The sequence below is a fragment of the Panulirus ornatus genome, chromosome 2 (genome assembly GCF_036320965.1).
Source record: "Panulirus ornatus isolate Po-2019 chromosome 2, ASM3632096v1, whole genome shotgun sequence".
Classification (NCBI taxonomy): Eukaryota; Metazoa; Arthropoda; class Malacostraca; order Decapoda; family Palinuridae; genus Panulirus; species Panulirus ornatus.
In genome coordinates this window covers 17,475,502-17,491,822 of record NC_092225.1, presented here as the reverse complement: position 1 = coordinate 17,491,822, position 16,321 = coordinate 17,475,502, and the positions used below count along the sequence as shown (strand labels likewise).

Genomic DNA, 16,321 nt, shown 5'->3' with positions numbered 1-16,321 from the left:
GAATAAATGATGATGCTAATTATGAAGCGATGTAGATTGGCCAGCAATACGATTAGAATCAAGTTAGCATAGAGGAAAAGAAATGGGGGGAAAAAAGGGCATCAAAAGAAAAAAAAATGCTTAGATGATGCAAAGTATGGAGAAAAATACGGTAATAAGCAGCAAAAAAAGCACAAAAATAGCTGTAAAAAAATAGCATAGACCAAAAAAAAGTAAGAAAAAGGAAAGAGCACAGAAAAGAAAGACAGAAAATATACAGGACATGACAAAAAAAATAGCAAAGACAAAAATAGAAGGCAGAAATAACATAAAGAGGAAATAACATATACAAAAAAAAATTATCAGCAAGAAATAAAAAACAGAAGAAAGCACTAACAAAATTATCACAAAACAAAAGAAAAAGAAAGAAAACCCGCACACAGAAAAAAAGAATTATATTTAAAAACCAGCACTGAAGAAATAAAGCACATACTAAAAATAGCATAAAAAAGAGACGGACAGATTAAGAGAAATAGGATAAACATAGTTTTCTCAATGACCAGTTAGACAGAACCGACGAATGGAAACATGAAATGTCAATTGGACGGGACTAAGCCGTCTGTCTGTCTCTCTCTCTCTGTCGAGTGTCATGCACTGACCTTGCCATGTGTGTTGAGTGTCATGCACGACCCTTGACGTGCGTGTTGAGTGTCATGCACGACCCTTGACGTGCGTGTTGAGTGTCATGCACTACAATTGCTATGTGTGTCGAGTGTCATGCACGACCCTTGCTATGTGTGTCGAGTGTCATGCACGACCCTTGCCATGTATGTCGAGTGCCATTGCCAGAAGACCTCTTCCCAGGACGACGTCGCTCGACATGATCAGAGAAATGGCTGTAAATAGAAATAAAATTCTTAATTAATGATAATATTTGTTCGTGGTATCAGACACTCGAGCAGGATGGTACGACCCTGGAGCACGATGGTGCGACCTTTGAATACGATGGCATGACCCTTTGAGTTCGACTGTACGACCTTTGAGCACTACGGTACGACCCTTAAGCCAGCCGTTACGACCATTAAACCTAGCAGCACCATCCTTTACTAGTCTGATATGAACCTTAAGGACAACTGTACGACCATTAGGTACAGCATTACGACCCTTGAGGTATAATGACCTGGCCTTTGACCCGACACTTGATAGCGGTCAGGTCAAAGGGCACCACGACACCATACGATCGTACCGTCGTACCCAAGGATCTTACCGTCATACTCAAGGGTCGTACCGCCATACCCAAGGGTCGTACCGTCATACTCAAGGGTCGTACCGCCATACCCAAGGGTCGTACCGCCATATTCAAGGGTCGTACCGTCAAACCCAAGGGTACGTACTTTCGTGTTCAAGTCTTATGATCTTAGTACCATGTAAACCAATCTTTGTCACTCCTGAATTCTCACTTTTTTCTCATCTTTCTCTGTTATCTATTCCTCATTTCCTAACTCACATCATCTCTCTCTCTCTCTCTCTCTCTCTCTCTCTCTCTCTCTCTCTCTCTCTCTCTCTCTCTAACACAGTCATCACCTCACCTCCTTAGGACCAACAGGTCTGGACTGGGAATGGGGCGGCTGCTCAGACAACATAGACTTCGGCTCCAAGTTTTCCCGCCTTTTCGTGGACGCTGGGATGAAAGGCCGTGACCCTCGCTTCCCGATTGACCTCCATAACAACGAGGTTGGCAGACTGGTGAGTGCACAGTGTCATATATATATATATATATATATATATATATATATATATATATATGTATTTCTCTGGTGTCAGTAGTATGTAGTGTTATATGTGCCTTGTAATGTCAGAACTATATATATTATACTCGTGTGTTCTGTAATTTGTCTTTGGGGTAGAGTTATATACTGTGCTCTCTGTTGATGTTCGGACACAGTGGTGATTATATATATATATATATATATATATATATATATATATATATATATATATATATATATATATATATATATATAAACAATAAGTTTCTTAAATCGAAAACAAGCTAACTTTTACAAACAATTCATCCGCTCCACTCTAAATTACGCCTCACCTGCCTGGAACTGGTCTTCCACCCTTCAAAACAATTATATGAAGTTGCAAACAATACAAAATCCAGCACACAGAACACTCATTAAGCTACCTAGCAACCACAAATGCTACACAAGAAATAGATCTTCCCAATGCAATCCTACCTCCACATGACTGGCACTCAAATCTCTGCAACAGCAATAGACTCCTTCTTCCCAAATCGATCTATAACTGACCATCAACCCCAAGTGAAAATTGAATGCCTACCACCACCTCTCACTTCAACAAATTCTACTAACAGTCCTATCCACAGCAAACATAAGTCTCCTAAAACACACATACACTGAAATGAACCTACAAACGGTAAACAATCGCCCACCCAGCTCAGTTTGAAACCCACCCTACCAGACATACATCCTTGTGGAACTACACTCTCCAGACAAACACGAGTCATACTTTTCCCTGTCTACGTCATCCCTACATTTCTACCATCACCGGTTTAGCACATCCCAGGGCTCTTCCTATCCACGATGTGTATCTACCACAATCAAGACACCAAACTCTTACCACTCAGTCGCCCTGAACTCTCTCTCTCTCCACGTACAGACACACAACGCACCACCACACTTTTTAAGCTGTGGTCCCGCCCAGTGGACGTGGCCAGCTTCCTGAGCGCTGTGGTTTCAGAAGTGGTAGATAATATGTTTATCCACAAATTCAAATGTGGTGTCACTTCTTCTCTGGTCATTAGATATGGTTGTAATATGATTATCATCATTTACATTTCAATAGAAAATTGTCATTATCCACAAAGGTAATCATCATTATAAACGAAATTATACGAGAGATCCTAATTAGACTTTTATCTCAGATGTTTTTCCCATGGTGATTAATTCATGTGGAAATGACGTCGCCCAACCTAAGAACATAATGACTAGCTTCACTAAGTGACCTTAATTACCCATGACCACTTTTCCTTTAAATTCCAATTAAGACAAGAAGGTCATCCCCTCCCTGACCTTTTAACTCAAGACAACAAAAGAACACCCCCCCCCCCCCACTCCCGACTCCCCACCACCGATATCCCCCCTCCCCCCCTCCCACTCCCCTCCTCGCCAGAGGTGGACCCAGGTAAACTCAGGTAACCTAATTAGTGCCTGGCCTCCCACCTACCAGCTTGCCCACCATAAACCTATGTTTCTTCAACCACAACCACCCACCACCAGCATCTCTGTCTCTGAGCTGGTAACTACCCACCACCACCACTGCTTCGAGACACCATCGTCAACCACCATTAGCCTATGCTACTTCCGAAGCTACTACTACTACTACCACTACTACTGTTACTATTATTACTACTCTTACTACTATCTATCATCATCAACTATTACTACTACCACCACCACTATCACTGTTACTATTATTACTACTATTACTACTATCTATCATCATCAACTATTACTACTACCACCACCACTATCACTGTTACTATTATTACTACTATTACTACTATCGATTATCATCAACTAATACTACTACTACTACTACTACTACCACTATCACTGTTACTATCATTACTACTATTACTGCTATCTATTATCATCAACTACTACTACTACTACTACTACTACTACTATTATCGCTACTATCACTACTACTTACTACTACTACTACTACTACTATCATTATCGCTACTATCACTACTATTGCTGCTACTCTCTGCCCTTTTTGGTGTCACTGTCTTCACCACTATACTCTGTGCTCGAACTGTTGTCACTGCTGCCAACACCACTACAAGAACTGCTCCTGCTGTTGTCAGTCAGACACCACCACTCTTATGCTCTTTTTGCTGTCACGATTACCCCCATTACCCATGTACTGGCACCTCAGTGCTGTTGTCACAACTGCCACCGTCATGAGTACCCTCTGCCTGACACCACTACCAACACCTTATTATCATCGTCACGGCTACAGTGTGTTAAGAAAATGTCATTTATGCCCAGTTTGCGTAGGACGTCACCTTGATCATTGTCATGATGTAAACTGCTGTTACTAATGACGCCTCTGTTACCTTTACCAATCACGCCTCTGTTACTGTTACCGGTGGCCTCCCTGTTACCGTTAACAAGGATGCCTCTGTAACTGTTACTAATAAAGCCTCTTTTACCACTGACACCTCTGTTACCCACCACAACCCACCCACTTCCGACCCACCACCATAATCCACCCACTCCCGACCCACCACAACTAACCCACTCACTCCCCACCCACCACTACAACCCACCCACATCCGAACCGCTACAACCCACCCACTTCCGAACCACTACAACCCACCCACTTCCGAACCACCACAACCCACCCATTTCCGACCCACCACAATCCACCCAAGGGAGGGCTACCAGTGCGATCATCGGGCTGATCTTCACGCCGACCAGAGCTACCACAGACCACTGCCGCCGCTTGTAACGAGATAACCATCACCACAGCTGTGTGGTGATCACACAGGGCCGCTGGGAGGCCATCCGCACCAGAACTGTGCTCATCACCCAACTTTCCCCGGGGTTACTTTGAGACGTTGACTCCACCACCACATCATCATCATGGTCACTGGCAGGACTGTGTGAACATATAGCCTTCCCTAAGGTGATGCCATTGGCTAAATCCCAGAGGAAATAGAGCTATAGATGGCAGATAGGTAGGCGGGCAATCATATGAAAAGAACTTGAACTTTGATCCTCAATCACCCCCTCTTGTTTGCCCTAATAGTCACTCGTTTCCTGAATCCAACACACACATGTATACGTACGAATTTCAAGTCTGAGAAGACTTCCATTCGTCTCTCGACAAACAAAGTGAGGACTGAGAGGAGATTTCTCAGACGATTGGAAGATGACGTATCATGCCAATCAGAGGGATTACATCTGGTCACAACCCTGTGGGTTGGTGTTGCTGGACTACCATCCACAATGGGTACGTCACAATCAAGGAGGTTGTGCCATCATCGGTGGCCGAATAGGACTACAGTCTCGTCAAGAACTTATTTCTGGTTGTAAAGGAGTCTGTCCTTTCCCTACTCCTGGTTGGAATGCAGCCCCGAAGATGTATGTAGCGGCCCAAGAAAAGAGGTCCTGGGGTTCAATAATAATAAAAAAGGCAATAACAAGAATGATAATAAAGATAGAAATGATAATCATTATGATGATAATATCATCAACATTATCATAATAATAATGATTCTAATGATTATCCCTGAATTCGTTATTTGGTTATTCTATAGAGGTGAAAAAAAAGGCAGTCTTAAATTTCAGACGACCTTCCTGTTCGAGTACAGACAGGGAACGTCTCAGTATACCTTTACCTAACATTAACACCCTCGGCCCGCCCTGTAGGGCCGAGCAACGACCAGTACGAAATCATACCCAGCAGGAGGCGTATGTGTGGTGTCGACCTGGTGATGAGGATGTCGGTGAAGGCCTCCGCCTCCCTCACACACCAACCGTGGCAAATTTTGTACACTAACCGACCAGCGCTGGACCCTGCCTCTCTCTCCCGCTCCGGATAATACCAACTCCCACTTACTGTCAAGGGAAGTCATGCCATTCACAACTGCTAGACGGTTTCACTGCAACATCATAAGCAAAATGATGTGGCACAGTTCTGGAGGTTATTAACGTTATACTTACGGGGATAGAGAGGACTATCTGATTACGAGGAAAATCCATTGTTATTTACAGCCTCGGCGAACTGACCATGTAGTGCCGCTGGTCATTTTTATGTCCTGCCAGAGGAATTTAAGAGAAATCTTGTGCGTGAAACGTGTTCATCATCGCAGCTGACGCAGTCCCTCTGACCAACAGTTCTTCCATCAATTTCCCGGGTCATTCATTCGCTGGTAATATTCATAGGAATTAACGACCTTCTTGTCCTAGACAATGGGCCATTTGCGAAGGATTTTCTTAATGAATCGACTCCGAGGAAAATCACTTCCTTACTGAGTTTATCACAAATTCCTGATGTAAAGGAACGTGAAAGTCGTGCTGAAGGCAGACATTATGTATAAGGAAGACTACATGTGGTTAAATATTCATAGAAATGACTCAAGTTCAGAGCATATTATCCTATTCACATATTATATACATGGAGATAATGAGAACAAAGTCAAGACAATGAGATGTAACAGAGAGGGAAAGACACGATGGTTTAAGTGTAGGTTTAAATGAGGATAACCTGGAGGAGGTGGAGTGCCTTAGTTACCTTGGAGTGGACGTGACAGCTGCTACGCTGACGCATAGGGTGGATGAGGGGTGGCTAAGGCGTAAGGTGCATTATGAAATGTGTGCGAATGGAGGAGTCAGTGTCTGTAATGGTGAAAATTGAAATGTCTGAAGGTACAGTATTTCTGAAGGTGTTGTCTGAATGTGAATCTTGGAATGTAAACACAAAGGAAAGACATGGGGGGAGGAAGGGGGGAATAATGCGTTGGAAATAAGATACTTGAGTGTGATGCATAGCAAATGCAGGGAGATTTGATTGGGAATTATTCACATCGGTATTAATCTTCACTTCACTTATAGATACTTAGGATAATCATGAATTATGATAATAATTCATGCAAAGTATTTGACTGCTAATTTCAATAAAAGATCTTTGCAGAGAAGCAATAGAGTTAGGAAATGCAAAAGAGGTGGAAGGTAATTTTAACAAAAAAGAGAGAAGAAAGGAGCACTATTTACGTTTGATAATCTGGTAACATTACGTCGCACAACACCAGTAATCATGAGCTTAAATAGCCCCATGCGAAAAAAAAAAGAAATACTAAAGGCACCCCTCGACGTAGAAAACAAGAATAATTAATAACTAACAAGAAAAAAACCGGTGATATAAGGTACATCAAAACTCCCACTTGTGTTTGGAACCATGTCTACCACCCACTACCACCGTCCCACCCGCGGAGCCGAAGCCACTTCCTGAGGGGGAGTCCGAACACGGCCAATAATGATGAGGAGGAGTGGGTGGGAGGGAGGGGGTGGAGCACTGGATGGTGATAGTCATACTGAAGATGGTCAAGAAAGACTGGCCTGATGATGATGATAATGGTGATCCTCACAGTGATGAGTGCTGAGTAGTTCTTATAATAGTAGTAGTAGTCGTAGTAGTAGTAGTAGTAGTAGTAGTAGTAGTAGTAGTAGTAGTAGTAGTAGTGGTGATATTTTACTCCTATGACAGTCAAAGATTATCATATTACTCACTGTTAACACAATGGTGATGATGGTGATAATGAATCAGTCATGCCAGGGTCGTGAGTAGAGTGATCATCAAAATAAGTGATAGAGATGATGATAATGTTACAAAAACGCTTTGAAAAATGGGCAGATTTTCTTAACAGTTAAAAAAAAAAGATGCGAAATCAGACGAATTTAATATATATATATATATATATATATATATATATATATATATATATATATATATATATATATATATATATATATATGTGTGTGTGTGTGTGTGTGTGTGTGTGTGTGTGTGTGTGTCTGTGTGTGTCTGTGTGGGTGGGTTGGGCCATTCTTTCATGTTTCCTTGCGCTACCTCGCTAACGCGGGAGACAGCGACAAAGTATAACAAAAATATATATATATATATATATATATATATATATATATATATATATATATATATAACAATCTAAGATCGAGTATGAGAGAATGCGTGAATCTAAGTGTGTATATTCTGGTTTGTACATAGTGGTGTGGATACACAGGCACAGACACGATTATAGACTTTAATGCAGAAATACTTATAGCTCTAAATATACTAAGTTTGAAGAAAGATGTAGATAGATATGCGAAAGGCTAAGTTTAGTGGTATGTATAAGGATACATAGCCAATGATTTTTAAGTGTGGGTACATCCGATGAACGTAGATGTAGATAAGCAGATCAAAAAGTGTAGATATACAGCAGTAAGTGTAGATATGACTGCCAGGCTGAAGGTGTTGGAGAGTATCATATGGAGAGGGTAGAGGCATACACAGAGCCCCAGTGACTGACTTGGGTGTAACCGTGAGGGTGTAGGTGTTGTAGTGTAGGTGTAGAGGTGTCGTTAGCGAGGTACGACGGTAGCAGTGCACTGGCGAGTACACGGGGAAAGGCAGATAGTGGAAGACCTGATGGTCTATAAAGAGATTAAATCCTGGTGAACAGATATCGTATGTAAGACAAATAACAGATAACGACGAGATTGTCCACTGGTGGATAATAACAATTCTTTAATCTATATAATTGGAGACAGTTCCTCCCTGCTCTGTGGCGCTTTCATCCAGCTGGAAAACAGTTTTTGAAGGAGCGCCATGTACTATGGAAAAAAGGTATACTGATGCGGACATTCTATTGGACAGTACAGATGGAAAACACCTTGAACTTATGTCAGGAGCTGAATGACCAAGAGAGGAGGTTCATTCCTTTAACGCGAAGTAAAACTGAAATACGTGCACAATCGTATCATCATTCTTGAACAGCTTTATTTACTGATAGTCAACATCATTACAATACTTGTCTGACCGCCATTTAAACTGTGTTGATGGTCTTCGCCTTGGCAGTATCTGCTGGCAGCAGTTTTTTCCTAATGTTGAAATATACAAGAAACCGTCTGCCCAGGTTTGCGTTACACCGCCATTCTTACAACTTCACGCGATGACTTCTGGTCAGCGTCATCTAACGTGAAGGCACCATCATGGAAGTGTGTCATCGAAGGTATTTACTTCGTCGTTGTATAGGTTGCCTACGTGTGGCGTTGGAGGTGTAGGTGTAAAGGTGTGTCCCGGGGCCCTCGGGGTGGGGTCGTCGGTAGGACCCGCTGTGTGTGGCGAGAACACCCACTCACTCGGAGGCACGATACTGGCTTAATTCAGCGCTCCATAATTGCACTCCATGATGGGAAAATAAGTGGGTGGCGAGGAGAGAGGTGTGTGGTGGTGGTGGTGGTGGGAGATGTAGAAGCAGGTGGACGGAGGTGTTGCCGTACTTGCCTGGCAGAGGGATCGTGGTGGCGATGTGAGAGACTTGGAGATACGACGAGGGAACGGAGATACGTGGGAGATAACGGGAGATCTGATGGCGTCCACATCGAAGCCTCGAAACACGTGGATGAAACAGGACGGTAAAGCAGGGGGTTGTTGCAAGGATGTAGAGAGGGTTGTAGTTTACTCCAGGTCGTGATGGGAGCTTTGTTGGGGGGATGTTGAGGCATTACGAAGGAGCGGTGGGGGATATGTTGGGAAGGGGTCGACGACATATCGAGTGGGTAGTTGTGGCTTTGCTGAGAGGCACAAAGATATGCTGGGAAGGGACGCAATTAAGTGAAAAAAAAGAAAAAAAAAAGATGGAATATATCTGTAGGGTTGTGCTTTTACCGAGTGTTCTGGTTGTGTTGTGGAAGCCGTGGTTAAACTGGAGTTGTAAGAAAACTGTCCATGAATGAGACTGTGTATGAGATGGTCGTGGTTGAATACGAGGTCATGTTGTTAGGGTTGTAATGTCGAGAAGGCTGTTGTCGTACCGGGGGGAGGGAAGTCGTTGTTGTTGTGAAGAGTTTATAAGATTATGTGTCGTAACTACACTCGGTACTTTACTGGGTTGTAGTTATATCAAAAGGGCAGTTGTGACGGAGTATCACAGGCTATGTGGGCTTAGGGGGGGAAGGGAGTGAGTGAGTTAGGATCAATGTAGTTATGAGACCACTTTAGAGTCAATGTTGAAATTATATCTAATATCGTGGTAGTTATGACCACAGCTGCCTCAGTCGTGATGATGTAAATTGTATAGTTACATGTCGGGATTCATCCCCAAGCTTTAGTTAGATCAAAAGCTGTAATGCCATAGTAGCGGTAGCTATACATGATCGAGGAAATGTTACGTTAAGGTTTAGAGAGAAAAAAAAAAGAGATTGAACTCGAGATAGATGTACTCTCTCAAAGCTCATGTAATAGAGTTACTTCAGTGTGTGTGTGTGTGTGTGTGTGTGTGTGTGTGTGTTTGTGTTTCTGTGTACGACCAACGGTGTTACATTTCCGCAGACTTATCCCATCCGTGTGATCAAGGAACGTTCTAAACTGATACATGGGAGTACATGGAACACCAGATAACAGATGACCTCACGGTCTGTAACAAGGTTATCTGCTGGAACACAGTAATATTATCCTAAATTCCTTATTCATGTAGATGGAGGGGGAAGTATATCATGAAACTATGGGATTTTATATGGCCTTAGTAAGTCTTATATGGTATAGCAAGTGGGACATATACTGTATAGCACAAATTGCGTTTCTGGAGATATTTTACAGAGTTCCGTTTCCATTGTAAGTATAGCACTACATCGCTCATTATATCTTTGCTGTACGATAGCCATGGGTGCTATTTTCTAAACAATACCTCAGTGCCTTAACCAATGTTCCGGAGTTCCTCAGCAAACAAGAACCCCTGAATCACACCAGTTATAGCATGGGAGAAAACAAGTGAAATGAATGAAACACTAACCATGAAAAAGAATCTGAAGCTTTTTAAGGGATCCTGAACTCAAAGTTCACAGGATAGAATTCTAAGAGTCAAGTCGAAATAAGCACAGGGATGTTTATTGATTAAAACAATTCACTTCGGTGAATATATTACTGGCGACATAAAGTTGATAACATTACTACTACTAATTGTGATTTGGGATAATGAGTCCATTGCTGATTAATGGAGACGGGTTACTGATGGTTATAGATGTTAATGATGACTAATCTACACATAAGACAACATCACTGATGGCTGATCTACACATCAGACAACATCACTGATGACTGATCTACATATGAACATCACAGGTAACATCGATACTGACTGATATACGTGGCAGAGAATATCATTCCGTTACAACAGTGACGGTCAGTAACACCTTGACACTACTGTAACGGTTATAACACAGTTATGACAACAGATTACACTACGGAGAGGAATAATTACACACATATATACCGAGTAATATTTACAGGGAACATTATTGTCATTAGTCATTACCTTGATTTTCTTGAGGTGTCTACTGTCTGAGAATGTTTACACACACACACACACACACACACACACACACACACACACACACATACACCTTCGTGTACAGTGGTTAGCGTTACTGACCATGAGTGAGCACGGACCCACCTGGGGTTTAGGCCATCTTGGGTTCGAATCCTGGGCGCGGCAGCCGGCCCACAGCCAATCCCAGCTGGTCATCCTCTCCTCAGAGATAGTCTACAGATGGGTTCTCGCATTAGGCTGGTGCGTGTGTTTGTGTATGTGGGTGTGTGTGTGTGTGTGTGTGTGTGTGTGTGTGTGTGTGTGTGTGTGTGTGTACAGGAAGGAGTAAGGACATGGTACATATGTACAAGATTAAGAGACGGGGCATCGCGGGTGTAAAACTCTCTCTCCGTAACACACAAAATAGTTAATCACACACCCAGGCCAGCCTCCTCAGGTCCCTCCCCAGCTCCCTCCTGCCCTGGTCTGGGCAGCCCTGAGAGCGCCTGGGCCTTACAGTCTGAACGGAATATTACAAGTCATTTGTTATCAGTATGGCTTGACCTCTGACCTGGCGCAGCGGGGGGGAACCCGGCTCTGCCTCCCAATGACTTCATTCACTTCAACACACCTTTCACCCAACCTAGAGGACGCTCATATATGAAAAAAATTAGATACTGAACAATAGGTCGTTACCAAACTGTGCAAATGGAACATGGCGGCCGTTGTTTATCGTCATTTGCGACACTGATATCGTGTGAGTGACCATGCGCTCATGTTCCCTTAATGTCACCCGAGGGAGGGGCAGGAGGGAAGGGTAGAAGGCTTCTACAGTGAAAGTGAAACATTCTGGTAAAAGAACGAGGAACTGGGAAGGTTCTTGAGGTAAGTGTGCACCTCTCCCGCAGTATTCCTCATCTCGCCCTACCTATTTCATCTCTTCCGAAACACGTCCGCAAACCTCCTCCGAGGTCCTAGCTATTCCCACAACATCAGGGCTCGATGAAGTACACTTTCGTCCGAGTGTTAGTCCACCCAAGGGACGATGACGACGATGGAAGGCGGTTTTGGTTGCCCATTTTAGCGCGCGATTAAGGGCTGCGCAGGCGCACTGAGGTGATGGCGCAGATAGAGGTGATGCCCAATGAGAGATGTTCTTATCAATTTAAACATTTTATCGTACGTCCTTTGTAAATAAACCAACAAACGGAAGAGAAATTCATAAGGCGTGATGATGTCATTCTATCATAAAAAAACATTTAACAAAACTGAGGGACGCCTGTGCATAAATCCGAAGCAACTTCATGTATTGGTGGTGTTGGCATTCTGTGGCCTGATAGACTCGTTCCCCCGCGCACCTGGCCCGCCCGCCAGTCTTCTAAACAACGCTCGGGCTATTGATACCCCCAATACCCTTCCTTAATCCTTAACATCAACGGACATTTCAATCATGTTTACCTATGTCCTATTCCTACAGAAACTGGCCTCTCTTCCTTTATTAGAAGGTGGAGAACATGTAACACAGATTGTATGATATTATGCGGTTTCCAGTCTATCTCTGGCGGGTTTAGATCCTCTCTCTGATAGCGAGCTTACACTCTTAATAATAATGACCACCCGGAACCGGTTCTTCCCAGTCAAACTTCTTTAATTCCCTGTCGCTTGGTGCCCAGTCTCCCATAAGACTTTGGTACTGGTTGTTTCGCTTACCTTCCCTGCGCACAGCAGTGGCAAAACTCGAGTCGTCATTAAAATAATTCTCAGACGGACTTAGGTGCTTGTCGGGGCGGACGCTAACGGGGTTCGACCCTCACCCACCATCATCACCGTCAACACACTCTTAATTAGTTAATCTCTCCAATCCTCTATCACTTCCGGACCCTGGGACATCGTGTGCCACAAAACTTTCAATCGATATCAGCTTCAAACTTATCTGACTAACTACCGTGACACAGATCCACACATAATGCCAGAAAAATAGTTCAGTAAGTCGTCGGAACTGTTCCGGAACATGAGTCGAGACTCTCCCGCTTCGAACACGGGGGGTTCAGTGAAGCCGCCACAAAAAGCTCCGCTGGGAGATTTCAATAAGGAAGATCCGAGATGGAGATATCACACGACCAGTGTAGCCAAGGAGGATGGGATCCTACATCTCCAGACACTGATACTCTATCAGGACTTGATCTATGGCTGTCGCGGGGGGCGGGGGAGGTTGCAAGCGACTGCTGGGCACACTGAGGATTTCAGTAGCTTCCTTCGCCAGACTTTGGCCTGTTTGTTATTCCAGGACCAGAGATAATTTGCATATCCTTGCGTCATAAAAGTTGCATATGTTCAAACGATTTGGCTCCATGTGCAGAATTGCTGCGCAAAACAAACCTTTCACGATGGTTTTGGCATAGCAAACATTTTCCATTTTAATTGGAATTTGATGACTGAAGTTGATCGTTCTATAATCCAAGACTCCATTATAACTGCGAGACACGTAGAAGGGGAGTTTGTAGACAATTCCGTCGTTGCCACAACTGTGACCTTGCTACGAGATGGTTTGCTAGCAGAAGCTGGGTCACCCTAGGCAAAGATCACGTGAGCTAACATGGGAGCTTGGTAACCTAGGCAAAGGTCACGTGAGCAGACATGGGAGTTAGGTCAACCTAGGTAAAGTTCACGTCAGCAGACATGGGAGCTGGGTCAACCTAAGAAAGGGTCACGTTGACAGCCATGAAACCTGTTGTTTGCAACTCAGAAATGTAATCCAAAAGGTAACCCCAGCAGACAGAATATACACCACCTTCAACCAAGGAGTGACACGATTATCTGTTTAACAGACAACTGCTGATAAAGAATATGAAATCAATGGAATCTCCCGTAAGACCCACTTGATGGTGGCCAGAGAAGTCAAGATATTATTGTACTAAGGTCAATGGTAATACAGAAGCCACTACGGATACCTTTTCCATTCATAACACAGCAACACGTATAAACGAATAAACATCAATTACAATAACAAATTGGGAATCAAATGAAAGAAATTGGGAAGTTTTTGGTTTTGGAGAGAAATGAGACGAGGAAACTGGATTATATTTAAACTTGGTGACTAATATGATAATATTGTTATATCATTCTGGTTACCATTGAGTGTATTTCTGTCGGTGATGCAAAAAAAAAAAAAAAAAGAGGATTCAACCTCACAATGAACCGGATATGGATATGATTCAACACTATTATTTCTCTTTAAGGCTATCTCGTCGGGCATTATCTTTAAATATATCTTATGCTGTCTGGGTTTTTTCCCCTCCCACTCCCGAATCTCTGTTCATATTTCATGACCATTTATGTACCACGACGTGTGAATGTTATCCTTGGGTATAAGGACGAAAATCTTCATGAGAAACTCAAGCCCAATAATTTGCATGAAATGCACGACAACTTCCGTCCTGGTGTACGACAGCTGGTGTGTGTGTGTGTGTGTGTGTGTGTGTGTGTGTGTGTGTGTGTAGACACCTGGCCACGTCCACTTAACGTTCCAGCCATCCTGGCGCACCTGGTGGCCAGTGTTTGTGCGCATTCTTCATCTCTCTCGGTGCTTGAAGAGCAACGTGTCTTCTACATTCTTCAGCCCTCCACTTGGCGTGCTCCAAGGCCTTCGTCGGGATCGAGTCCTGAGGTGTGTCCAGAGCGCCCCGGGGGTGTCCTATCCTCCTACAAGCTGGAGGACTGCTAGGTCGGTTTCCTACAATGCTCAAGGTCTGTTGAGGTTCCTTTTGCTTACCACGTTGTATGGTATATTTGCTCGTATGTCAGAGTGTCATGGTCGGGGGCGGTGGAGGAGACTTGGCCCAGCGAGGCAGGGTTCGAGCCTAGGAGCAGCCAGATAGGCGGGAACAAAGAGGTCATGGAAGCTCTGCCCTTCTGTGTCAATAGGTCTTGCAAGTAGGCATGGTCACCAGTGGCACTTTTGTGCCACAGATGTTATGGGTGCCCGTGGTAGCAGGTGTCTGGGCTGTGTCACACGTATCATGGTTGTCTGTGTCATACTCTGTCGTATGTATCGCGGTTGCTTGTTTCATTATATCAGGGTTGTGTGTGTGTGTGTGTGTGTGTGTGTGTGTGTGTGTGTGTGTGTGTGTGTGTGTGTGTCACTCGAGCCACATGTATGACGGATGTCTGTGTCACTCCTGAGTCACATGTATGGGGGATGTCTGTGTCACTCTGTGTCACAAGAAAAAGAGAAGCAGATTTTTCGGGATCCCTGTATGTCATTTCAACACCTGACAATAAGGCAAAAGAACGTGGCGTTAGAGCCAGAATACTGCTATACTAGGGATTGCATGACGACCATGTGATCTATGGAATATTAGCACCTTGTTCACGACGAGACGACCCTTGATTTCTACGGTACGACCCTTAATTACGACGGTACGACCCTTGATCACGACGCTACGACTCTTGATCACGACGCTACGACTCTTGATCACGACGCTACGACCCTTGATCACGACGCTACGACCCTTGATCACGACGGCACGACCCTTGATCACGATGTTACGACCCTTGATCACGACGCTACGACCCTTGCTCACGACGCTACGACCCTTGCTCACGACGTTACGACCCTTGATCACGACGCTACGACCCTTGATCACGACGGTACGACCCTTGCTCACGACGCTACGACCCTTGATCACGATGTTACGACCCTTGATCACGACGCTACGACCCTTGATCACGAGGCACGACCCTTGCTCACGACGCTACGACCCTTGATCACGACGGCACGACCCTTGATCACGACTCTACCACCCTTGATCACGATGTTACGACCCTTGATCACGACGGTACGACCCTTGATCACGACGCTACGACTCTTAATCGCTGCAGTACGACCCTACCGCATACTGACACCCATCACACCCATGGCGTCGTTCCGTCGTGCTTAAGGTCGTACCGTCATAGTCATGGGAAGAACTTATTTAGCACATACACAAGTTAGTTGCATAAGCAATAAATAAACAGAAAAACTCGCAACAGTTATACACAATTGTGCCATTGATGAATAAAATCAAATAATGATAAGTCCGTCAAACAGGGCAAACTTATTTTGAGTTAAACTGGTAGTCTAATTACTGACCTATAGACAGAAAAGAGATTGCAATTGAGCCGAGAAATAAAAGCATTTGGAATAAAAGTAAAACTCCATCAGTAATGCAAATG

At 43.9% G+C, this 16,321-nt stretch overlaps 1 protein-coding gene across 2 annotated transcripts in view; it reads left to right on the top strand.

The window, feature by feature from the left end:
• The window catches only part of LOC139753751 (protein Wnt-1-like), a 142,202-nt gene that overhangs the window by 113,073 nt on the left and 12,808 nt on the right, over window positions 1-16,321 (top strand). Inside the window, exon 4 of one of the 2 annotated variants that reach the window (XM_071670567.1) lies at window positions 1,577-1,725. In XM_071670567.1, the coding sequence (XP_071526668.1) occupies window positions 1,577-1,725 (149 nt within the window). The remainder of the gene's footprint in view (window positions 1-1,576; window positions 1,726-16,321) is intronic. The other variant, XM_071670576.1, reaches the window with a different exon arrangement.